Source organism: Lates calcarifer, unplaced genomic scaffold (genome assembly GCF_001640805.2).
Source record: "Lates calcarifer isolate ASB-BC8 unplaced genomic scaffold, TLL_Latcal_v3 _unitig_1517_quiver_1756, whole genome shotgun sequence".
NCBI lineage: Eukaryota > Metazoa > Chordata > Actinopteri > Centropomidae > Lates > Lates calcarifer.
In genome coordinates, this window is record NW_026115577.1 from 1 (window position 1) to 26,415 (window position 26,415).

General features: G+C 39.8%; 3 protein-coding genes across 4 annotated transcripts; 1 reads left to right on the plus strand and 2 right to left on the minus strand.

The window, feature by feature from the left end:
- Positions 1 to 14: 14 nt before the first annotated feature.
- Positions 15 to 6,074, minus strand: LOC108889313 (serine/threonine-protein kinase Nek10-like; the record flags this gene model as incomplete). The annotated part of the gene is given in 21 exon segments (XM_051067346.1): positions 15 to 60; positions 169 to 255; positions 258 to 308; positions 454 to 582; positions 749 to 851; positions 1,029 to 1,117; positions 1,191 to 1,247; positions 1,343 to 1,404; positions 1,914 to 1,974; positions 1,976 to 2,054; positions 2,978 to 3,202; positions 3,508 to 3,594; positions 3,669 to 3,748; positions 4,233 to 4,300; positions 4,399 to 4,477; positions 4,589 to 4,630; positions 4,785 to 4,869; positions 4,942 to 5,037; positions 5,535 to 5,671; positions 5,791 to 5,851; positions 5,963 to 6,074. Coding segments are annotated over 21 exon segments (1,795 nt in total), but the record flags the coding sequence as incomplete, so codon positions are not given.
- A 3,198-nt stretch (positions 6,075 to 9,272) lies between these two features.
- Positions 9,273 to 23,364, plus strand: LOC108889316 (septin-7; the record flags this gene model as incomplete). Of its 2 annotated transcripts, XM_018685707.2 has the most annotated exon segments (13): positions 9,273 to 9,375; positions 10,986 to 11,092; positions 12,189 to 12,289; positions 12,439 to 12,573; positions 15,658 to 15,775; positions 16,544 to 16,636; positions 16,721 to 16,817; positions 17,123 to 17,174; positions 17,339 to 17,467; positions 18,354 to 18,374; positions 20,181 to 20,316; positions 21,196 to 21,338; positions 22,063 to 23,364. In XM_018685707.2, coding segments are annotated over 13 exon segments (1,275 nt in total), but the record flags the coding sequence as incomplete, so codon positions are not given.
- A 451-nt stretch (positions 23,365 to 23,815) lies between these two features.
- LOC108889314 (protachykinin-like) lies at positions 23,816 to 24,559 on the minus strand (the record flags this gene model as incomplete). The annotated part of the gene is made up of 4 exons (XM_018685706.2): positions 23,816 to 23,844; positions 23,932 to 23,955; positions 24,040 to 24,142; positions 24,426 to 24,559. Coding segments are annotated over 4 exons (290 nt in total), but the record flags the coding sequence as incomplete, so codon positions are not given.
- Positions 24,560 to 26,415: the final 1,856 nt, after the last annotated feature.

Here is a 26,415-nt window from a genome sequence, read left to right on the forward strand (position 1 = left end):
GTAATTATCCTCACCTTCCAAAAATGTCTTGTAATATTTAACAATGTTTGGGTGTGTCATCTGCGGAGGATGAACCAAACAACACATAAACAACACAAATATGGTCTCACTTGTTCACACAGCAGGTTATTAAATTGACTTTCAGTGACTGAAATTGAAAATTTGTGCCTGTTCTTTGATGATTGTCAGCTCAGAGATGATTTTCTCCACGTTACTGTCTCTGGACCTCTTGTCTTTGCCAAAGGCCGGGTTGTGTGCAGGTTCACTTCCTTCAGAGCCAGGAGGTTCTGGACACTCTGCTTTCGAACCTGTCATTGAGTAAATTTACTAAAATCAAAGACACTTGTGTGAGCCACCTGAAATACTCTTGCATGAGGTCGCAAAGAAGCAAAACTGGCCCAAGCCACAGCTGCTGACTGCAGATTCAGTCAGTTTTTACGATGTTCATTGTACCTTGAAGACGCTTCCAAATGCACCAGTGCCCAGATGGTCCAGCACAGAGTAACCATTGATGACTTTAAGGGGAGGTCGGTTCTGGTCCACAGCCTCAATGCTCTCCCTCAGACTGTCTAGTTCCTCTTCCTGCATTAGAGAAACACACAACACAACATCATTGTGTAAAGTAAAGAATCCTCCTTGTTAGTCTACAAAGCTCTCTCAGTAATTCTTAATTTAAAATATATTTTATTCTACGGTCCTAGAACCAGCTGAATAAACAGATGAATCCATTTCGAAGCTGTTTTCTTACAGTGTAGAGTGAAACTTTGGTTTGCAGTCCCTCATAGGCTGCGAGGTCCCGTACATAATGGCCAACATCAATAAACAACTCAAAGAGGTCTGTGGGAAAGAGTCTGAAAAGATAAAAGATTACGTAACAGCAGAAGAGAACATTGATGAGATCTCTTTCCAAAGCAGATATCCAACAGAAGCTAGTTTTAAAGGATTTATGCATGACGTGAACTTAAGGTTATGTTCATTTTTTAAAAATAGAAATTGTTTTATATAACTTTTTAATTGTGTAACATCACCTCTTGAACAGATGCCTGTTTCTTTCCACACTAAAGAGAAATCGGAGGGTCGAATGCGTAGCACTGCAAACAGATTTGCAAATATGTTACTTAACACTCAATTACAGTATAACGATAATCTAATACTCATACTGTATGAATCCAATACCTGTAAGATGTGACCTTTGCTCCAGAATTTTGTGGTAAAATCAACTTTGCTATAATGTACACCCCATTTTCCTAAAGATAAGATGCCAAAATTAATGATCCAATGATTTATATATGGTAATTTGATATAAAGATGGACTGTGCACATATTAGGGACTTTCCCTCACCTGCACAATGTGGTGAGCAGCTGTATCATCCAGACTGAGCTCAGTCAAAGCTGTACAGCAGGCTGGAAAAGGAATTAAGACAGGATATCACATAATTTAAGAACTCATAACATGCAGTTTTAAAGTCTCAGACACTCTGACAACAGCTGTGAACAATAACAACTCTCTCTCTCCAAACCACAGGACAGAACAAAGACTGGAAACACTGACGCTTTTGAAATTTAAAATTTAAAGTTTTTTCTGTGAATACTCAAGGGAGAGCTGTGCTGAATAGTTTTATACCCAAATGAGTTTTATTTTACAATGGTGTCTTTAGACATCCACAAACAGAGAATTTACAACCACTTTACTCTAAAAATCATAGATACCAAGTCTTGTTTCAGTGGTCTGGATTCTCACTTCAGGAAAAAGATGTTTACATTCTCTGCTGCTGATATGACTCCTCTGGGGGAATAATTTCTTTACTGTGCCTTGGTCTTTTTCACTAGTTTACATCATTAAAAGCACAGTGTTTTACTGGTTTAATTCAAACTCTTGTCACATAAAGAAAATGCAGTATTTTTTCTCTGACCTGACTGCAGGGCCGTGGTGTTGTCCACCGCCTCCTGTGGGCTGAGCTCCTCTCTGACATGCTCTCTCCTGGATGCGACCGGCTGCATTGGCGCTGGAGAGCGTCTCGATTGAGGAGCGATCACAGACATACTGCCTGTCACTGTAAGAGTTATTTTGTATGTCACTGCGATAAATCATAAAAATTACAACACAGCTTTGTCACTTGTTTTAGGCCTTAGAACAAAGTTTTGTGATGGTGGTCACTTAGTTGTAGTTGCGACCTCCATTGTGAGATGTTGAAAAGGAGGATGAGTGGAAAGCTTTTGTTTAAAAAAAAGCTAGTTCTGAAGGCCAGAAATCACAGCACCTGGTGGTCAGTGCAGATTTATTATGGTTAGTTTGTGCTATAGAGGCAGTATAAATCTGAACTTTTCCCATTTATAAAGACACACTGCATTAGCTCTGTACTTTGGTAAAGTTTGGGGACAGATTTTAAAAGAATGTATAAAATGTATGCTGTAAAGCCTGAGCTGTGCAGACTGTAATATGAGCTCAGCTCTACTGTTGCTGGATCCTACATTTCCCATTATGCAACCAGCAGCATATTTTCCTCAGACCCTCCCTGCTTGGTTAACATCCGTGTTTTCCAAAGTCCACACCCCAGTTTGTAATGCAGGCTTTCTGCTCTGAGTTTTTAGTTTCCCAAGCCCAGACTAATAGAGCCTTGATCAGATCTAATGAAATACACTACAAAGTTGCATTATATGATATGTAGGACTCTGTGTTTTTGGAGCTTAACCCATACTTTTTATTATTTTAATCTGTTTCTTCAGAGTCCTCAAATTAATGAAAATGTAATACCAAATGACTTGAGTGATTGACCCATTAAAACCTACAATATGGACAGAATTAATAATGTTTGTATTAATAAAAGGTTTTTGGTTGAAACACCTTGTTGGTCAGTAAAAAGGAGGCTGTTTTAACTTGGACTGCAATTGTGAAAAAAAGAAACTGGAAAGAAATGATGTAACATAAAACTCAAAAACAATGCTACAGTTGGCTTTAATGGCGAAGTTTCAACACCTGTTGAGCAGCCAAAGCAGCTGCTGCACTCCTCCCCAGCTCCGGATCTCTGTCCTGGTGTCGGGATCCTCACAGAGCTGGACCAGGACCCAGGCTAGGCTCCACAGCAGCTTCAAGTGCTGACCATGCAGTAGGCTCAGCAGCACGGGCAGCCCCTCCAGCTCCCTCACCTGGTCCCTGACCTGCTGCACTGGGGACAGGAGCCTCAGCAGTTCAGCACTTATCCTGGAGGAAATATCAGGATTAAACCTTGTATTATGTCTGTTACATGAAGGAACATAAAGCAGTTAGACTTTATTACCAATACAACTTCTTAAATTGCCCTATAAAACTTATTTTTATAAACTTGTCTTGTGTTATAACCTTTCACCACCATTCCATGAGTCTAGCCTTGCTTCTTTCCTTGTTTAATGGCTCTGTTTTATTAGCACTAATGAATGAAGAAAGCTTCCCACAACTAACATAACAACTTAGACCCAACATTTTATCTGAAAGACCGACAACACTTCAACAAATAAATGATTTCTAACCTCTTTGACAGCAGGTCATATTCCTGCAGTATCACAAGTAGGTTCTCCACTATCGGTAGCTTCCCAATCTCCTCCTTGTACTGTGGGCTGCAGAGAAGAAATGTTTGCAACAGATGAGATTATAAATATATTTAATACATTAAGATTAAGCATGTGTTTACCTCTCAGCCAAAGTGGTGAGTGCCAGCAGGGCTCCCAGCAGCACGCTGCTATCTGTTGTGGAAAGGAGCTTCACCAGGGTCTTGAAAAACAAATTGTATACTTTATTAGAGTCAGAATTATACAAAGAGAAAACTGAGAATCTGTGATGATACAAAGTGAGTGCAGAGACACCCACTGACCGTCATGATACAAGAAATGTATGACTTCATATTGTCATCCATTTCACAAAGAGAGAGTTGTTATTGCTCCGTATAAGAGGTTTCACTGCTTCACTTGACAACTCAGACTAAATATTTGCAAACTGGAAGCAGCAATGTTCACTATCACCCACAATAACAAGTACTGGATGGGATAATTAACAATAGGTTTGTCATGTGGATAACGCTGCCACATACATTCAGCATTTCCTTTACAGCATGTGGTGAGTGACCAGTGGTGTATTAGCTGAGTGCACCAACAGGAATGATTTCCTGTTACGGCACATAGTTTATCTCACACATTAAAATTATTTGAAAACAAACAGCACATACTCAGAGATATCCTTATCACAACTTATCATTTACCTTGTGAGCACTGCTCTCAATGACCCAGGCCCTTTGATTTTCAATGGCAGACAGCTTCTGAAACATGTCTGCAGATAATTCAACAAAGCCGGTGTTGATAAGGATGCAACACAAGACTCAAAACTGTATCAGTGCTGTTCTGTGATACTGCCTTCAGATTACTCACAGGTCATTGTGACCAGTTTCTGCACAGAAAATGCCTGTTCACCACAAGACATGTGCGTGGCGGCGACAGACTCCATGTACTTGAAGAGAAACAGAGCAGGGGTGAGGAACGATGACATGAGATATATGTGGATAAATCACAAAATGCAGGCTGTTACGGCATGTGGGAAAAAATCCTGGTGAAACTTTACCCTGGCGAGTAAATTGATGCCCTGGAGCTCATGGAGGATTCTCTAAAAGGGGAAGCAGTTAAAAGAGGCAGTTACTATTTTAGTTACTGGATCTTTTGTTGGACTAATATAATAAATGTGGAAGTATTTATACAATATACAATAATAAATATTAAAATAGCATGCAGCAAGAGAACTGAAAGGGTTTAAGTTGTACCTGATGGTGAGGATCTCTGATCAATAATCGTAGGCAGATGAGAACCCTATGAACTGACTCAGGTGCTGCATGGTCAATCCATTCGCTATAGAAAGAGTAAATAGTGTTAGTAATGTAAGCCTTTTGTGTTATGATGGCTGTTTCCAGGATATTTTACCTGCAGAGTCGATTCTTGACCAAAGACACAAGGATGTCAGAGAAGAGTTTATGCAGCGGGTGGCCACTGAAGCATCTTTGGTCTCTGTATGTTATGCTGGAAAATTAATGTGTTTGTGATTAGAAACTGTACAAAGAAGCACAGACTGTATTTGATTCTTTAAAAAGACAGTTAATTTCATAATGAACATTCAGCCACCACATAACTAAAAACACAATTACACAATAACATCTGTTGCTCTCTTCTCCAAAGCCACTGACTGTGACAGGCTCCTTAACAACTTCAAAATGCAAAAAAGCACATAATAATTCAGTATTTTCCTCACTTATATTTTCTACACTACCATGTTGTTACATGCAGGCCCGAATATTGGACTGAATATTGGATGAGTTTTGAAAACTGTCAAGAACAGAAAATTGACTGAAAATATCTGGTCAGATTCATATTCTTGTTTTCTTATTCTCTGATTAGATGATTCAAATGCCCAGCAAATGTATTTAGAAGTGGGATAAACTTGTATTTTGTTGCACAAGACGTTTAGAGAAATTTGATGTCATGTTACTACTCTTTTAAGATCAAAATGAACTTGGAACCTGAATTTTTCCAGTTCAGAGGCTTCACTGTTGTTGTCGCTCTCACTCCTGTGTCTGTTGGTGTCTTTTTGAAGATGCAGACCTTGTGATCTGCTGGCTCCACTGCTGCGTGCTTTACTGTGACTCAGCGCTGCCGCCTGCAACACAGGGAGTCTCATACTCCAATATACACAAACCTGAAGAAATATGAGCTGGTTTGTATCGTTATCAAAATGTCTAGACACACAGCCTCAGAGTGGCGTCACTTGTTGTTCACCTCATGTCTGGGGCCAGTTTTGGCAAGCAGGGACTGAAGCCTCCTGAGATCATGAGATGCCCTGGAAAAATAGGCTTATCAGGTGATTTGTTTTTTGTCATATCAGGAAAATAAATTAAAAATTATATAACAGACTGTTAAATAGCTGCAGGGAGGAGATGACCCAGCTTACTTGCTCTGGATTCCTGTGGATTTCAGGGGCAGTTTTTCTCCTTGTCTCACTTTTTTAATCGAGCTGGACATTTTCAGCACTCCCCTTTGTTTCCATGAGTAACCTGTGGTTCAACTTTACATAAGTAAAAGTAACAATATTACAGTGTAAAAATGCTCTGGTACAAGATAAAGTCCTCCAGACAAAATAGAATAAAAGTGCAAAGGTATCAGCATCTAAATGTGTTTAAAGTACCAAAAATAAAACAACTTATTATACAGAATAATGCATTTTATTGTTTATTGGTGGTATTAATATTGCAGATGAACTTTAATGTTCATCAGTGAAGTGAAATACAAGTACCTCAAAAGTGTAGTACTTGAATAAATTTATTAAGTTATTAACTTGATATTTGGCAAATTTAGCTTGCCTTATCCAGACATTTAAAAATCCTACTGAAAAAAAACATAGCTGGTGATAAGATGGCTTGCTGGATTATTTTTGTTTACCTTAAAAGGCAGCTGACGGTGAATTTACAGTTAAAAAATAAATAAACTGACAAGTTACGTCTCTTACCCTTCCTCCAGCATTGCAAACTAGCAGCAAACAGTTGTTTTGGATCGGGAAATATGTATATTTCTTCATTAAATATCCTTTGTCGAGGACACAGTCGACATATAGTTTTATTCTTGGAACAACAGACGCCCCTGCACCAGCCAATAAGAAAAAACAATGCTGACTGTTTTTTGCGTTTTTAACCAATACAGGTGAGCAGTATTAGAGAGTCCCTGGTTGCCATGACTACAACAGACGCTGTTCACATTCCGTCACCGTCTTTTGACATTGACACACACAAACACAAATACAAACATACATGTTGTAAATTAACCACTAACAATATAAAGAAACAACCAGTCTGCAAATAAGTTATAATATATATATTTTGGTAAAATTAGTTCTTTAACTAGTCCTGCGTGAGCAAATCGGGTTTCATTGTTGTTTAATTAAACTGTATGACTATTATGACAAAGTGGGGGTGTTATGAGTTTCGTGTTTCCCAAAAGAAATTTGTTCCACATAAAAAAAAAAAATCTTGCTAAAAACGGTTGGGTATCGCGAGAATACGTAGGGACTCAAAGGAATTAACACATTATCGCGAGACTAGCGTGTGCCTCCGTTTGTGATTCACGTACAGTTTACGTCAGTCTTTCGCCGTAATTTCGTTGGGTACTGAGGGCGTTGCGCGCCTCATAGTGCGTAACTCAAGTAGCGAGAAGGGGAATGTCGGCTTGTGAATGATCGGTATTTGAGGCGGCAGGGAGCGTCAACGCTATGGGTGAGACTGCTGCCGATAGCTACTGTTCACACTTATTCTGAAAACTATGTTATAAACTGCAATTCTCATTATTTGTATTAACATTGGATTCGCTATTTGAACTATTTCGGTTTGCCGCTAATTAGCCTCTGCAGTTGTCCGAGCAACCAACGCCCAGTGTCCGCCTCCAGTTAGATGGTTGCTAACTAGCTAGCTGTTAGCCTCGGCTTCGCTGTGTAACCTAACGGGAGTGTCATTTCCTGCCTTTTAGTTCTTTCGCAAAGTATTTCACCAAACGTGTTTTTGTCTGTGTTTCGAGTTAACACAATGAGCCACATTAACACTCTCGGTAGGGTTGCGTTCAAGTGTTTTTTAAAGCTTTGATTTTAGCTAACTTAGTGTCGTACGTTGGTTTTAACAGCTCTCATTAATGCTAACTTCTTTGAACCAAATGGGGGAAACGACATGTAACGTTTATGCATGTGAGCTTTCATGGAGGCTTTCTATTTGGCTTGTAATAACGTTAAATAGACCCACACCGTGCAGAATATAGTCAGTATTTTGGGCACTACATTTACGTTGAAAACGAGGTCAACGGCCACTTCCTTGCATCTGTTTGTCAGAGATGGCAGCTGCATTAGTGTGCGATCAATAATTTGATTTAACTGCAATGATTGGAACATGTAGGTCAGGCAGTCAAAGCCAAACCAGGAAGCTCTCTCACGGCCAGGTTATAAGGAGGACAAGGCTGGCATGTAATCTGGATTACACTTGATCTAGTACCTCACAGTTCATGTTTTGACTTTTAAATTCAGTGGCTTCAGGCTGTAACCTTAAAGTCAGAATGTGAGGTCTGCTGAAGGGAGCATAACAATGTATATATAAAAAAAATAAAATATATCAAACTACAGCATAGACATCCACCTGCCACCACTTCCTTTAGCAGACTTGTCAGACATTGCTGGAAAGGAAATAGACAGCTGCGTTTCAAAATGACAGTTATCAAAAAAAAAGAAAGAAAGAAAGGAAGGAGAAAAGAAAATCAGCATTTAGATTTTAAAAATCAGCTGTGATTTTAAAAAAGGACTGACAGTTGTTTGCAAATTTTGATACACATTTGTTCACAAACCAGATTTGTAGGATCCTGAGGTTAAACTGCACATCCTGTAGGCAAATCAGCATAAGTCATAGCGTCACACTGAAGACATGTGGGCTGCTGTTGGTAGGCAGGAGATGTTCCAGCGTAAGAGGCAGAAATCCTCTCCTAGCCACGGGCGAAAAAGAAAAAGCTGCAACACTGAATGGGCCTTACTTTATGGTCCTACTGACATTAAAGGAGCAAATGGAGTGGAATATGAACCATGCTGGCCAACTGTCTGTGTTGTTACAGTAGTGAAGATTGTGAATCATTTTGCCTTAGGCTTCGCAGCTTGGGAAACTGATTCTGAAGACAGAATGGTGTGTTTATCAGATGGCCTGAGATTGATTCTCTGTTGCCTTTTTTGTGTTTGTGCTCTCTCCCTTTGCTTTGTGACCCTGGAAATGCTGGCTCTTCCCAAACATTGGAACTGCATCCCAATGATCTACGCAAAACAGCTGTAAGTAGAGAAATTATCTTCATACTTACTTTTAGAAATTGGGCAGTCATTTTTTCAACCATTGTCTTCACAGTGTTCAGCTTTGCTTAATTAAATTTAAGTCAAGAATCTCCAGTGTACCAACTGTGTCAAGCTTAATTACTATAAAAATGTATGTCATGTCATGATGCATTAATCCATTTGATATAATGGTAACATCTTCAGTTTGAATTTTTCACTCAATGTAAGTGTAATATCTTCAGTGAAAATGGAATAAACAGATCCAGTGGACATATGTGGAGTTCTCAAACAATTATGTTTTGTCTCATCAAGGTTTAGGTTACTGCAGAGTGGGAATAGAGTGAGCTTGGCAGCTTAAGAGAGGTGCAAGATTAAATCTCTTTATGGTTTTGATGTTTTCATTTTTTTACTCTTACAGCAGCAAAAGAATCTGGAAGGATATGTTGGCTTTGCAAGCCTCCCCAACCAAGTGTACAGGAAGTCTGTCAAGAGGGGCTTTGAGTTCACCCTGATGGTCGTGGGTAAGAACACACGCTGTTCAGCTTTCTGTTTGCCCTTGTTTTCTTTGAATCATTTCATTGTATTCATTGCGGTTGGCATTTTATAGTCCTTCGTTGTGGTTTCTTGTTGAGAGGGAGAGAAAGAAATTGTGTGTGTGTATGTGTATACACAAGGGACATGCCCCCAGCTTTGTAGTATCAATTGCTGAGTCAGAGAGGAGGGGACCAATGCATTGCTCTTATTTGAATTAATCTCAATGTCAGGTTCTTGAACATTGTCTTGAGAGCAGAAACATTTGGATTGGATTTATCTAGAGCTGCACTCAGCGAATCAAAAATGCAGACATTCTTTTAAAATGCTTGGATGTGGTTGTTGACATTGAGCCAAGATCCTCCTCGGCTGATCAGTCTCTGTTTGGAGGGAAAATGTTTCTTCGGGTCAAAACCATTTCCTGTGGTGGGACCAATAGAATTTGTACCCAGCATGCCTCTAAAAATAGCGCATCTCACGTTGCATTCACACCAGTCAGTTTTTTTACAGGTTCTTTTTTGCTTATAGAACTGCTAATCAGTCTCCAAACTTGGATTTTGCTTGCTCTAGTCCTCTTAAGCGTTCTTTATAAAAGCTGCTGGATGGCGACCAAGTGGTCCTCTGGGGCCTGTGAATGCTTCAGTGTGTTTGCTACAGACTGCTTCGTTTTGGGAATAATTGAAGAAAAGATTAAAAATGGCATAACATCTAGCAACAAGTCAAATAGAGGAGGTCCCCTGTGCTTGTTTCTAGTTAAATGCTTGCCATTGTTTTTATGGTATCACCCTCTTGCACAGATACACACACACACACACACACACACACACACACACACACACACACACACACACACACACACACACAGACCCACAATATTCAGCTTTTCTTGGCTCTGAAGAGCCGTGAGCCCACATGTCCCTGCCGTGCAATGCAATGCGTCACCAGCATGGTGTGAAAGAGGAAAAGAGGATGAAAGATGGAGGAAGGGAAAGAGAGCGGTGGGACTAGTATTACCACCAGTGACTGGCACGTCTGTCCATGCCTCATGAAACACATGAACCAACAACATGTTCAGTTCACACATTGCAGAGCAGCTCTTTTCATAGGCCTGTCATCACTTCACATTGCAGTACATTTAACAAGCACATATCCACAACAGATAGTTACATGCCATGCATAAAATATACAATATGCAAATGCCACAGTGCAAGCTCCACGCTTTACCCTTTGACTGTAGCTTTGGTGTAAATGGTGGCTCGTTAAATATTGACTTGTGGCCATCAGCCAATGCAGGCAGTGCCAGTGGTCATTTCCACTAATGATCCTTTTCATCGGGAACTTGGAAACTGGGCACACAATGGCTGATTGTCTGTGTTGTTTCCTTAGCCTTTTAACTGCTACCCAAATGGATTAATGTCCCGGACAAATGTCAGTCTCATCCCCGGCTAGACACATGCCCTTTGATAGTCTTTTAAGATGTCAACAGTGATCTTTGTGGGTATAATGGATGGCGTGGGTTTTGTTCTATAGATTCTCAGTGTGTTATTCCATGCAATGCAATACTTTATGTTCTAATTTGTCTCCTTGTTTTCTGTTTCAGGTGAATCAGGGCTTGGCAAATCCACATTGATCAACTCTCTGTTCCTGACAGACCTGTATTCAGCAGAGTATCCTGGACCTTCACATCGAATCAAAAAGACTGTGCAGGTACATTTGGGCAATAAATGTCATCGTTGAGCTAAGATGTTCTTGCACACCTGTGTTGGTAGCGTTTGTCGGAAAAAAAAAAAAACAAAAAAAAAAACAGATAGAGAAGTTGCCAGCTGCCTTTTTTAGATACAGCATTAAATAGACCAAATATCACAGTTGAAAAATAGCACACTTAAACAGCTTTGGCAGCCGTCCAAACCAAGGTTTTGACATTTTATTCTAAAATGTGGCCAGCACTTTGGTCACAGAACCAACCAAAACAGATTCTGTACTGTCTCTGAGTATATCTATGTCAGTAACATAAATACCTACTTAATTAGCAGTTTGTTTAAATATGTTCTCAAGTATGTGGCTCTCAAGTGGATTAAGTGCCTTTGAGTCCATTAAGATGAATACAGGGATATTAAATTCTTGGCCTCTTATGAGTTACAGAAGCATTAAGTAACATAATGTATTATAATGAAAACAAATGTGAATGCATTGTTTATAAAACGTGAGTATTGAGCAGTGCCAGAGAACATGCTTTGTTAAGATCTGAATGAATTATCTATGCCTCTCTGACTATGTATCAGAGAATACAGAAATAGTGACTCCTAAGATTGAACGTAAGCAAACATTTGAATATTGTAAGGAGAAGGGAATTATGGGATTTGGTGAGAAAAGAAAATCCATAGTTTCTCCTCATGGTTTAATTAAGTCAAACTCTGTGTCAGCTCCTGCTATGAATGTTTATCTTCTCTAATAACACAATGTTGTCCTGAATCTTGAGTGCCTCAGGTGCTGCACTTTATCTGTCTGGCTCCTGACTGACAGCATTGCTGTCTCCAGATGCTTGTGTGCTTTTCTGGTTTCTCAGCATAGTTAGCTAATTGCACACTGTGAGATGGCGTGTTGCTACATGCTGCTAGCTTCAAGTGTTTTCTATATGAAATATATGATCTGCGATGCGATCAGCTTACAGTGCTAATGATTTTGCACCACACCCTCCAAACTGTGTTTTTGTTTTTATTATTGATTAAGTGGTTTGGTTTCAGAGGCACAGTTTGTGGCAGAAGTAAACACATTGTGCCCTTCATTCTTCCTCCTGTGTCAGGTGGAGCAATCCAAAGTTTTAATAAAGGAAGGCGGTGTCCAGCTGCTGCTCACAATAGTTGACACCCCAGGGTTCGGAGATGCTGTCGACAACAGCAACTGGTAAGAATCACCACAACTGCAACTCAGATAATATTCATTTATAATCCCTAAAATGTCAAAGCTACTCTCCACCTTTCCTAATTTAGGAGTGCTTCTGCATCTTTGTGAGGATTTGTTTCTAATCTGTAGCTATAATTTCTATCATGCAGCTGGCAGCCAATCATTGACCACATAGACAGCAAGTTTGAAGACTACCTGAACTCAGAGTCGCGGGTGAATAGAAGACAGATGCCTGACAGCCGAATCCACTGCTGCCTGTACTTCATCGCCCCCTCGGGACATGGGTGAGTCTGGGAGGCAATTTCATAAGACAATAAATACCTTCTTAGTGAATGCTTTCATCCAAGGCACCCTACAGCACCCATGTTGTCACACAGATCTAGTATGAATCAAACTCTCAAATGTCACCGCCTTGTTCAGTACAAAGCAAGTGGATGGCAGTAAGGTCTGAATAGGATTCAAGAAAGGAAAAGGTTGGAAAGGGAGGGGTGAACAGTGGGAGGAAATGAGCAGAAATTGTGCAAGAAAGGAAATAAAAGGTCAGTAATGCCCCAGAGATCAGACTGGCGGGAAGCAAAAGGTTGCTGGTTCAGATCCCTGCACTGTCCGGAAAATCCAGGGAAGAGAAGTCAGTAAACCTTTTCCTTCCTTAACATTTTCAGCTAGGTGCTGAACTCTGAGCTGCTTCTGCAACAGCTCAATGGCCAATAGCATGAAGCTGTGGTCACACTAGGCGGCTCCTGAGGTCGGTGACTGAATTTGCAGTACGTGCGTGTGTTGTCTTACTCCATCTACTGCTACTGCTCACCCAGGCCATTTCTGTAAATGATAATGTGAGACTGAGTCAGCTTGTCTTGCAAAATAAGGGTTAAAACTTGAGGCATGTAAAAAGAAAAAAAAAGAGAGGGGGGAAGCAAGCAACACAGGCGCAGACGCTGGCAAAATGCCCAGCAGATGATACCGATTGCCAAATGTTTCATAAAGAGATGACTGTGTGGAATTTTAATTTCAATGTTTATTATTCACAAGCCACCAACTCTTCTATATTTAGTGGTCAGCTCAGATGTTCTTATCTTGTCTTTCTTTTAAGGAGTGTTCGTGTCTTATGTGATGCACTGTTCAGTCAAAGAGCAGAAAATGTGGGAGTAGTGAAACTGAAAAATGAGGCTTCAAGCAGTTATTTCCTGCCATTTTCGGTCATTAACTCATTTAAATGCATGTATGGTTTTAAAATTGTGTTAATAAGAAAGTTTTCTCCTAGTGTCGGCTCTTAAGCTTTAACAATACAAAAGAAAATGCTGCTGTTTGTCCGTGTAGGGCTGGATAGTGTTGTGTTTGTGTCTGCTGTGTGGAGCTACCCCATTTGTGTACATGCAAATATACACAAGCCCCTAAAGCTCTTGACCATGACTTATTGTGCAGTGAAGAAGCCTCTGTCCTCCTCTCTCATTGTTTTTTTTTTTCTTCTGTCCTGTGTGTGTCTGTCCTCTATGAGAGACGTTGTGTTTGTACAAGCCTGTCCTCTGTACCCACACAAGCAGCACTTTAGCCTTGAGGATGTGCAGCGTATGTTCTCACAATCGCACACACACAGAGCATCCCCTCATAACACCAGCTGACTGCTCTCACACAGCAGCACAGTGACCTCCAACACTGAGAGACAGTTTAATGTTTAAGTCTGACTGGTTTTCTTAAAGGTTTGAGGACAGTGACTCATCATGAATGATCACCCACATCAGTGTCTGTTAAATCATAAAAATGTGGCCCTATTCAAACTGTGGTTAAACTTATTTATGAGCATGAGTAAGTAAATAAGTTTACTATGTGCGTGAAACCACATAGTCACTCTCTACACTTTATAAAAGAAAAAAGGACACAGTTGCAGAAAGTGAAGCTTATACAATATCAATAAAATAAAGTAATATCAGTAGAAATATATGTCCACGCAGTAATTAAGTTTTGTTTTGCTAATGTACAGAGAAGTTTGTAAATATGGAAAAAAGAATAGAATCACTGATTAAGGATGCCGCATTTTGAGGTCTAATATGGATTATTTACGATTTTACCTTTTTGATAATCACCAACCCACCTGCATGGTTTGGTGGTTTTAGTAACAATGCAGGCGTCAGCAATGACATAGCTACCGTTGCTCTGCATGTGACGTCATCATCATTGTGTGGCGCTTTGTGAGTCACTTTGAAATCTGATTTGAGCAGCCAGAGCATTTCGACTGAGATTCATCTGTTCAGATCTGATTGGAGTCACTGATTTTCAAGAGAAAATGTACAAGTGTTTTTTTCCTGCCCAGACTTTCTAAAATGAATCTGGATACAATCTGGATTTGTCAGAAAAGACAGATTTGTGCTGGCAGTCTGGACAAGGCAGTATTGTGTGTCTGCTGATGTGGATTATACACAACTGCAGTGATGAGTCAATTAGTCCATCCCCTGAAAACTATTTGCCAACTATTTTGCCAATTTATTTATCATTTTAAGTCATCTAGATCTTTTGTTCTCTTACAAAATATGTTACCATATTTGTATAGGACAGCTTGGGAAATGTGCTTGTTTGGGGTTGACCCTGGTCTGGGACATGTTTAGCCGGATTGGTGAGTAATTATGCAGAGGTTGATGTGTTGAGTTTGATCAACAGCACATTTTTCTGGTCAGTTAGTGTAGGGTCAGGGGTTGTCTTATAATAATTTATACGTAATATATTAGTTTCTTCTTTACTTAGATTTTGCTTCTATTGTTGCTCTTCTGTCAGGTGATAACTACCAGTTGTTGCATTCAGGTTTTCTTACAAGAATCAGTGCTACACTGTGCTGTGTATTGACCTGCATAGCTATTGGCTATGTGACAAACATGCCTCCTACTCAAACTACTAAAAATAACAAATTCTGCTCCAGGGCTAGATTTTGAGTCAGAGGGATACTTCCACAAATCCATGAGATTTGATGTTATTTTATTGCAAAATACAAAGTGAAATGCAAAACTATAACTCAATAACTCTTAAATGTCAAATGTTATTTATTCAGCTCAAAAACAGCCAAGAATAGCAACTTTCTCATGACTTCAAGGTCATTTTTTTAGACACTACAAAAAAGTCAGGCGTCACAGATATGTTTCTATATTTGGTTTAACTACATTTATTCATGTGTTACCTAAAGGAGAGCTAAGAGCAAGGAGCGGTGATCAAATGTAAATCCAAGCCTTCAAAATATCCCAATTAATTCCCATAATAACTCCATTATAAAGAGACTGGTCTGGAGCTTGTACATTTAAGATATCAATACTAGGACAGTAACTTGATATCACTCAATTATATTAAGTTAAATTACATGTAAAACTCTGTCTTTATCTCTGCAGACTGAAACCTCTGGACATCGAGTTCATGAAACGGTTGCATGAGAAAGTCAATGTCATCCCACTGATCGCCAAAGCAGACACCCTCACCCCAGAGGAATGCCAACAGTTCAAGAAGCAGGTCAGTGGTTTCCACAGCTGCAGAAAAATGATCTCAGAAGCTTATTTGTTTTCATTTTTCTACTGTAGGTTATCATTATGATGGCAAAATTTGAAGACAAGCCAAGTAAAGAACAGCCTCTGTGATGTTGCAGCATTTCGTACAACAGTGACCTACATGTCTTAAACTTTGTGAAAAGTTGTCTGTAAAATATACAAACATATAATTTAAAAAGAAAAGGGCTGAATTTGCATGTTTCCTTTTTGCACTGTGCTTCTCTCCTGTACTTTTATAGAGACATTGTTGGTGTGCGTCAACATCGTTTAACCAGCCATGTTACGTTAATTTTTAGTCAGTGTTGTGTAATTGAATTAAGTATTGAGAAAGTATCTAGAAGGTTTAGTGTTGACATCAAGGTGAGGCAGTTGAAAAAGAAGCACAGAAACAAAATGACAAACCCCCAAAAATGCATCTTCAACATCAAGCTAGGCTAAAACTTTGTCTTCATCCTGTGTTAAGTCACTATATTAACCCTAGACAGTGTGAGGAGAATGAAAATTTGCAAACTGAAACTAAATAGATCATGACACGACAAAGAAAAGAATACGTCAGCTTGAGTATGGACAGGATGTGCCCACAGAAATGTGTCACTCATTTATCAGCTGAAAACATAACATACAGCTGCTTTTGCAAGGATTTCACAGCAGACAATTTGATATCAGCCATTTCCAGTCAGCAGCTCTGGCAGAGGTTGCTCAAAGATCTTCTCTTGTCCCTGTTCTGCACTAGATCATGCGGGAAATCCAAGAGCACAAAATCAAGATCTACGAGTTCCCTGAGACAGATGATGAAGAGGAGAACAGGCTGGTGAAGAAGATAAAGGTGCGTCACATCAAATTACATAAATACACTTGTTTGTTACAAACCTCTTGTATAAATCTTACATATATATTGTTCTTTTACTAGGACAAGTTGCCACTGGCTGTAGTAGGAAGCAACACCATCATTGAGGTGAACGGCAAGAGGGTCAGAGGGAGACAATACCCCTGGGGGGTTGCAGAAGGTACGTAAGTTTAGTTGGTGCAGTATTACCACTTTAAAAATGCTTGATTAAATGCTGAATTCAGTTAAAGGAAAGAAAGTAAGTAAAACACCTAAATACAAAGAGGTGACACATTTACAAAAAATGTTAAGTAAGGATAGGACAGCGAGGACAGCATTCCTGAAAACAGAAATTGAAGATTCCCATGTTGGTCTGTATTTTCTAGTGAGTCAGACCCAAGATGTTACTCTGTTGACGGTAAAAACAAGGTTACTGGTTTTTAAATCCTGATAATTGTCTGGCTGACTTGTTGTTTTTCCTCCTAGTTGAGAACAGTGACCACTGCGACTTCACCATCCTCAGGGATATGCTCATCAGGTACTGAAAAATACAAAGAGGATAAGCACCTTGAATTATTTACATCTAATAAACACTTAAATGACAGCAGTTGTTTCAACTTAGAGGAGTTTTAGCTGAAAGAGCACATGAAACGTTGCTTCAAGTGTTTTAGACATTTAGAATTTTTTGTTGTCCCTCCCCAGAACTCATATGCAGGACCTGAAGGACGTGACAAACAACGTCCACTATGAAAACTACCGCAGCAGGAAGCTGGCCGCTGTCACCTACAATGGAGTGGACAACAACAGGGCTAAAGGACAACTGTCCACCAAGTAAGTCCCAGAAAAACACACATTAGAGGCAGAGGTTGTAGTCAAGGCAGGCAAGAAAGAGATGTTCACTGAATGATTTAAAAGTAAATAAAATAAATTTTTGATGAACTGCAACTTAGATTGTGTAGACTACAACAGGACCTCTGAATAGTTGGTTACTTTTCAAGCTGATTAAATTTCACGTTTAATGGAATCTACAGATACAAATGTTGCAGGATGTGTTGGCACTAATATGTTAGTCAACTTGTATAATTGCATTTCAAATGGTGTTTCTGGTATTGTAAGTTTTATTTGTTTTAAATCAGCCACTTTTTTTGCCAGTTGCATGTGTTAAATTGTGTCTGACACATTTGTGAAAGCAACATGTCATTAGGCCAGTAGGAAGTGATTAGAGATGAGTCACTGCTTAATTATTTATTCATATCCTATTTTATTGACGTATTTAGGTTCCATGTAACTGGAAAAGCCAAAGTTGGGAGTTCATTCATCGGCCATTTGTCCTGTGTTTGTGATGTTTGGAAAAATACTCAATGATTTTGCTTGTGTATAAGCCTCTCACTGTACTACTTTGCATAAAATCATGCCACTGATTTTGCTCTACAGCTGAATAGAGGCCTCACACTGCTGATGCTAACACACAGCTAAACATTTGACCAACTCTGCTCGTGTATTTGACACCCAGCTCACAAAGCCCACATTGTTATTTTTTCCGAGCTTTCTATTTTTTTTTCCATTTGCAGTGAAAAAGCAGTTTGAGTCACTGAACACGTCTAATAGACTGTAGTTTTATGTTAGTGCATGACCTCATCATTGCATGCTGTGTGTGTCTGTGCGTGTGTGTGTGCGTGTGTGTGTGTATTTGGTTGTATGTGTTTTTGTTTTTTAGACTTGACACAGTTGAAGGAATGTAAGTGGTCATTTTTTCACTTATTTTTCAGACCCCTATTTAAGACGTTCATTTCTCTGTATCTTTCCTCTATTCTCCTTCGTTGGCTGCGTTAGGGTGTTTTCTCTCCTCCCCCCGTTGACTCGGGTCAGCTTTCCCCCTCAACTCCCCCCACACTGTCAGTAGAAGTTTCCAGGAACAGCAGGGGGAAGACTGTGGATTGCCACACCTCCTTATAAACCTAGTCTGACAGCTGCGAATGTGATGCTTTCAATTTTTTTTCAACAACAAATCCTTTAAGTCTTTCCGCTGGTGTTTTCATCGCTGCTTCCACCTGCTACTTTTGTTAGCTCCGCTTTGACTAATAACAGAGACCTGCACATGAGATGTTCAGAGTGGTTACCAGTGTTTATGACATGCAAGACAACAGTGTTGAAATTCAACCCACAGTGTTTCCACTCGACACATAAATGTGTTTGTGTGGCGGTGCTGCATTCCAACTTTATTTTTTCACTTAATGCAGTTCCTGTCCAAAATGTGCCTATTAGTAGGGGCTGATTGCTTGGCCTGCGTTAATCCACTTTCTTGGACGCAAATGACTTGGTTTGTAAGCGAAAAGCACAGCAAATACAGCGTTACACAGTGAAAGCATGGATCTCTGTCGTTCTCGGCTGACCCTGTATATTGTCACACAAATAGCACCACTTACAAACATTCAGTGTAGGCGATTTACAATACCAAGCAATCCTCATCGGGCTGCTGGATGTAGGAAGTCAGTGTGGTTTGTTACTGCTGGAAGTGACTGCTCCACTTCGATAGTGTCTGGGTGATGGTGTAGAAACTGTCGTCACAGTAAACCCTGGCACATGCAATCTGTAAATTGTCTGGGTGCTGCACTGCCATTGTAGTTTAGTTCCGCCTTTTTCAAGTAACACGTCAAGTAACATGTATAAAAGCAATGTTTGAAGGTTTCTCGAGAACCTCTGCACATATGTCATGACAGGTCTCTGTACACTTACACTGCCACAAACTGTCCTGTTGAGCTTTACTAACATTTAACCCACCACCGGCACTAACAGCCAGTGTTCACAGGTTCCTTGCATTACGTGCTTTTGGGTCCCTCCTCTGATTCCCAGAAATGTCTTGTGGTTGGTTTGGTTTCCTGTTCCTTTTACAGCCTTGTTGGATCCTCTCATTCCTAAAACTTGAAACCTCTTGCTCTGTTTTTCCTCCTGTACCCCAACAGTTCGTATTTCTGTGGGGAATGGGGGGATGATGTGCAACTTGAGATTTTTACAAAGCTATGGCAATCTACTGCACAGATTTTAAAGTCAGATTTTTGTTTTTCTGGTTGTTCTGGAAGAGAAAAAGCTGTAAATTTTACCAGTTTATTCAACCAGTCCAAACAATTTTAGGATCCAGTTGGCATGTTTTAGGTGTCCAACCCCTGTTGCCATGTTCCACTGTTTAAAACCAGAATCCAGCTATTTCTATTCCATCTCCGTTCTACTTTCCAACTTCTTTCTCCTTATCATCTTTTCCCTCTTATATAAAGTATTACAATCTGCACGTAAACATATTCAAGAGGAGTTGTTTAGATGAAATTTCAGTTTGCAGAACAGTCAATACTGACGTTGCTAAATAAACAGAATTACATTCAACAAATTCAGTTTTTAAGAGTCCCACCAGAAAATTATCTTGAGAGTGCTAGTAATGGCTGACACTACCATTATGAGTAAGGTGGTGATATAGTGCAGAGCTGGTCTTAATCTATGTGTGTTTGTGTGCGTGTTTCTTTGTGCTTGCGTTCACGTGCTCCCCGTGCAGGAGTCCTCTGGCCCAGATGGAGGAGGAAAGGCGAGAGCATGTGGCTAAGATGAAGAAAATGGAGATGGAGATGGAGCAGGTGTTTGAGATGAAAGTCAAGGAAAAAGTGCAGAAGCTCAAAGATTCTGAAGCAGAGGTAAAACACGCACACACATACACACACACATCTGTGTTAATGAAAGCTGCAGTTGTGAAGTTACTCATCTGTCTGAGCGCCTTCCTCCCTCTCGTGCTGACGTGACATGTGGTTAGAAGTGAGAGAGAGAGAGCTGTATGAAAGCGTGCTGTTGATTTGTGTAAGTGGATGTTCTGTTTGCTAGTTCCCCCGAAAACCTGATTTTAGATAGAGGCTGTCTGCATGTAAATGTGCATGCAGACTGTCTCAGTAAACGCATCTGTATAAATATCTGTTGAACACATGGAGGCATTATCTCTCTTTTATTATTCCCATATGATTATTGCAACAAAATGAGATTTCATTACAGCACAAACATGACATAGTTTTTCAAATCAGGAAAACATGTCAATATTAATATATTTTATATACTTAGGCAACAAGTTGTTTTACAACTGTAAATTTGTTTACACCAGACTGACTGATACTCAGACTGAGTGCTGTCCTGTACAGTCTTCTACTGTTGCATTGAGAGAGGTTCCTTCTTTAACAATGCTACATGAAGAGTGTAAAAGCAGCGCTGTTTGTGCTGGTTTGCTGATTTGTAGATGATTTGCAGCTTTATTTTTCTTGCAGTTTAAGTTTGCAGATCTGTTTTCTCATTTCTTTCTCCATTAAATCAGCTGTTAATTTCCCTCAGCACAGTATTCACCTAACACCACACAGTTTAATTTGTTGTTAAGCTTAGAAATGCTGTTCAAAGGTTTGTCTCTATATGCAGAGTAACTGACGAGAGTATTACATCGTGTGAAAAGCTCTGTATTTCCCACGTTTTGCAGTCTACGTGTTATGTTTTTTGAAATGCTGATGACCTCCCTTGTCCTTCCTGTGTCTCTGTAGCTGCAGCGGCGTCATGAGCAGATGAAGAAGAACCTGGAGGCTCAGCACAAGGAGCTGGAGGAGAAGAGACGTGTGTTTGAGGAGGAGAGAGCAAACTGGGAGGCCCAGCAACGCCTGGAGCAGCAGAAACTGGAGGCCTCCAGGTATATCTGACTCTCACTGTCACAGTTTGTATGGTTCAGCTGTATATTTTATCAAATGTATTAAAGGTGTGCACACACTTCTATATAAAGCATAAGTCCACACACTGTGGGGGTTGGTGTAGATTGTAAGTTTCAGGGATGGGTAAATGGATTACTGCTGCCTTATCCCAAGACTGACCCCATGACGTTGAGATCAGGGCTCTGAGGGGCCAGGCCATCTGTTGCAGGATTCCTTGCTCTTCTTGCCTCTTAAGTTAATTCTAAATGACTCTGGCTGCATGTCTGGGCTCATTGTCCTTCTGCTAAATGAAAGAAACTGACACAACACACAAACACAATGTTCAGCTGCTGATTTACACAATAATGTCTGCATGTGTAAAATGCAACACAGTGCATGAGCAGAAAATATTTGTACTATTTCAAGCCTGTAAACTTTTTTCAAATAAGGATGGAAGAAAAATAATCATCAGACAGAACTCATGGACACTTTTAACCTGTGATTGTGTAGTTTCCATTTTAGCTGCGTGCACCCACGTGGTGGTCATGCAGCTCTCGACAGGTGGGCAGAACTCGACATAACAGCTATAGATCATCATTCAGCTCTGCGTTGGCTTTTTACTATCTGGTTCACTTCAGACACAACTTAAAAATGATGTATCTATTTGTTATAAATATTATTTTAAATATGCTCACTGATTACATATGTGTCTTCCCTCTTGTGCAGGACTCTGGAGAAAAACAAAAAGAAAGGCAAGATCTTTTAAAGACAGTCGGCAGGACCACCCAACTCGAGTTGTTTTTGTTTGCCAACGTTGCCGGTCAGGACGCCAGTGTGTGGCACTGACATCGCCCTCCTACTCCTCCTCTTCCTATTCCTCCTCCTCCTCTTCCTCCTCCTCCTCTTCCTCTGGCCCTGCTCTGTCTGCCAGCACAGCTGTGCTCCTGCTCCCACCCACTAGAGGTGGGCACTGGGGGTATTTGTGGGTATGTGAGGGGGGGGTGGGGTGGGTGGAGAAAGGTCTGCATGTACAGTCAGAACCGCCACCACGGAGCCCCCAGCCCCCTTGCTGCCTCGGGACTCATCATCATTAAAGAATGTGTTTACTATAACAGCAGAAAAAAATAACCCCATTTTAGAAAGGCCAAACCCATATTATTATTTTAATTATTATTATTATTGATGTTATTATTATTATTGTTGTTGTTATAACTAAATACTGTCCTCGCCCCAACCTGCTGCTCTCTTTTTCCCCCCTCCCAAGGTTGCTTTTAAATGACTGATGTGTACAGTTTTATGGAGAGCAAAGACAAATAAAATACCCATGAGTCATGTCTGACTGTTGTACAATCATGTTCTGGTGAATTATAGTTGTTTACAGGAAAAAATGACAGTAACAGTATATGAACATTAACCTGATCTTCTGTCATGTATTAAAGTAAGAAGAGGACAAGGCATTAACTAATCCTTTTTGTTTTGTTTTTGAGTGTCAACAGTTAACCCTCCTCCTGTGAGTGCGACAGCCTGAAATGAAATGGTGTCAATAGAAAAACCTGAAACCAAGAAAAACGATAAAAATGCACCTTGGGCCTTTTTATAGATAAAAAAAATATGGCTAAAGCTTCTTTTTCTGAAATGTAACGCTTTCTTTTTCCTCTTGTGTTTTTCGCTATCTCCACTAGCCTTGGACCACCATTTATAATGTCATTAAGTGTTATATTTCACTTTAGTTTATTTTTATATATATACCGAGCCAGCTGAAGTAATAACTTCTTTTGTATGTTTAGAGAATTCTCAGAGACTTGACAGCAGCGTCCACTGTTTGACTTAAAAAAAAAAGATTTAAAAACACACTTTCACATACAACAGTGATCCTGGACGTGTTGGAAAAAAAACTCTGCGGAACTGATGAGTGGGAAATGAAGAGTCGACACCGCAATTTGCTTTGGCTATGTACTCCATCTATGTATTTTTAATTTTATTTTTCATTTGTATTGTACAAAGTCACTTAATAAACCTGTGATGATATTGAGGAGTGAGATGGTTTTATTATGGAGAATGATGTAGACTTTTATTGTGAAGTAGTACATGACACTTTTTATATCATTGAAAATATCACTGTTAAATTAGTTGTAGTGATCATTTAATATTTCCAATGTTTTTCACCGCTTTGTTTTCCCACTAGATGTCGCTGGTTGCCTTAAAGTGTTTGCCAACATTGCCAAACTCCACTGTTAGATGTTACATTTTTATGAAACGATGACAGACTGACAAAACAAACAACCAAAAAAACCTTTCTGTCAGTCTGAAATGAAAAAAGCAAAACAATATCGTTTTCCTCAGTAATCTTCAGTCCTCTCTGCAGCTCACTGGGCTCCTGTTGTGATGAAATCAGCTGTTACCAGGCAGATTTGAAATGAAATGATGCTGAATACTTAATATAAATCCTTACCTTGTTCATCAAAGCTCCTTCTACCATCAGACCCACAAAGGTTTGAAATTTGTGCCCTGGGAATGAAACAGATAAAACAGCTATTATGTAAATGTCATTTACTGATCTGTACAAAATAATGCAAAAATAATGTTAATACTTACGTTTACGAGCTGTCTGCACTTTTGCTGTTTGGAGGGAAGAAATAACATAAAACATGAACATAAGAACAGTTTATTGGTGTGATGCAGTGTGGCATTAAAGAGCCCTACCAGAGTCTTTCTTCCCCATGAGTCCGAGGTATTGGCGTGGTCCTGGTTTTCTGATCATTCTCACTAATATATCTTGGATTACTTCAGGGTTTGTCCATTTATTCTAAGAAAAGAGAGACAGAATGTAAAGATAGAGACTCTCTCTCTCTCTGTCTCTACCTATTCAAATTATTCTCAATTTCCACCAGTAACTGAGTCAAAGAAATCATTTTTCCAAGAGCTTTTAAACCGAAACACAAATATTATTAGTAGTAATTGTTTGTTTCAGCGAAGATTTTATGGAAATGAAAATGGCATGGAAATATAAATTGTTTTTGGTTTTTAAATTATTTTTCATAAATGGTCATTTCTAATTAATTCACATATGCAGTTAAGTTAAGTCTTACCTCCTCGCTGCCTTCTCTCCAGCTGTCATCATCCATATCTTGACAGAACACATTTGTCAGGAGCAACACGAGTATCAGAACAACTTTAACTATCTCCATCGTTTGCAAACCGGTGCGTAATTTCACCCAAATCCCTTCGCATAAAAGTATAAAAGCTGAATCCTTTTAGGCTGGGTTACGGCTAATGCGAGATATTTTGTGTGCAGGTAGTCTACACCTCTCTGGTGATTAGTCTTAATGCCGGAGGAGAGACAAAGCGCGTCTTCTCTGATGATGATGCGCCATTGCGCCACGGGGATCCATTAACGCTCATTTTGCGCACATGGCGCTTTTACGCACAGCTGGAGTGGATGATGTCGGTCGATGATCGTCAATTATTCCGTGAATCACAGGGCTTAATTTGGCATGTGTTATAATGGAGGGATCATAGAAGATCATACAGGACTTGGAGTTTGTGAAACACTTCAGTGGAGAGACCTTGGTTGGTTGCACACCTTTCACTTTGTGCTGTATTTCTCTGGCATACTTTATGTTTGAATTATCTCACCAGCTATAAATGAATACGTTTAATTACGTTTAATGTACACAAGTGTTTTCTAAATTTAAGGTAATTAGTGGTTCCATCACAGGCTGGTTGGCACAATCTTTAAACGCTATTGTTACAAAATAATGAAGCAACCAGCGAAACAATTTGAAGATTTAATTCAAACAGGAGCCAGAACATTTCATAGAAAACCAACTTCATCTTAAACAATTCATCTGTGAGAATGTCTCATTATTCAAAAATATTCATATTCATATTTCTATTAGTAAACCAAAGAACCACGATGAAGAGCCAGTACCACAGCTTTTATTTTCTGTGCTTGTTGTATTTAGTTGATGATGTGTATTGTATAATGTATAATGCATGGTTTTCTAGTTTTATTTGGCTTTTGTTCTTCCTTTTCTGTGTTGAATAAATAAACTTTACCCAATCTTTTGTTTTTGTGAGCCTCTGTAAAATAACAACTACCTGCTTCAAATAAATGTAGTTAAAAGGACAGAATAGTGACTTGGATGCATGAATAAAACCAGTAAAAGTCAATTATGCAAGTCCCTAATCCCCAAGAAAAAAGTTTATTAAGCAGAAAGTCCTCATGTCTCTTCAGAGAGGGAAATGTACTGTACTACCACTGACAGTCAAGGTCACTGACCCCAGAGACCCTTAAGAGGCCTCAGGTTTACTCCACATCATTTTGGTCTAAATATTTTCACTAACTGTAAATTTGTTGGAAATTTGCACCAGTAAAGTAAAATGTCAGCTTTGACAGCTCCTCCACACTCCAGCATGTAGTTCTGCTCTTGTAGAAGGACTCTGTGACTTAAATCTGGTTTATGTTTTACTAATTTGTCGTGTTTGTGTCCTGTTTCATCAATGAATGATTTAGGATCAAATGATTTTTCTTACCATCAGGTATTATTATTATTTCAGCTCTACAGTGGTAGTTGGTATCCGGGAGCTGGAGAAATAATGAAACTGAAAGTGGCACCCAGCAACTGATTTTTTCGCACTGATGGAAATCTCGTTTTCGAGCTGCGCCTTTTGAGGCTGCGTGTCCCGCTACGACCGCCGTAGACAGCAGCATGGCCCGCCCCCTGACTCAAATATGTGGAGGTGAATTTAGGAAGTAAGACTGTTTTTAAAGAGGGAAGCAGAGGGGCGACCTCTCATGTCCAGATAAACAGTGTAAAAGAAATGCTCGTAGTTTTCTGTTTGTGGTGAGTTCACGGTCACTCGCTGTCAACGGGGAACATGGTTGTGCTGCGTTCAAAATCCTCGCTGTTGTGGTTCCTCGTTGTTGTGACAGCTCATGTGACTGAAGCCGAGTGGGGGCCGAGGCATTGGATGAAACCGACCGAAGATGAGGAGCCGATCTGGGCGTCCCAAGACAACACGGTCTCCTTCAGCTCCAGAAAATCCCGGTCCGCCGGTCGCCGCCGGGCCCGAGCC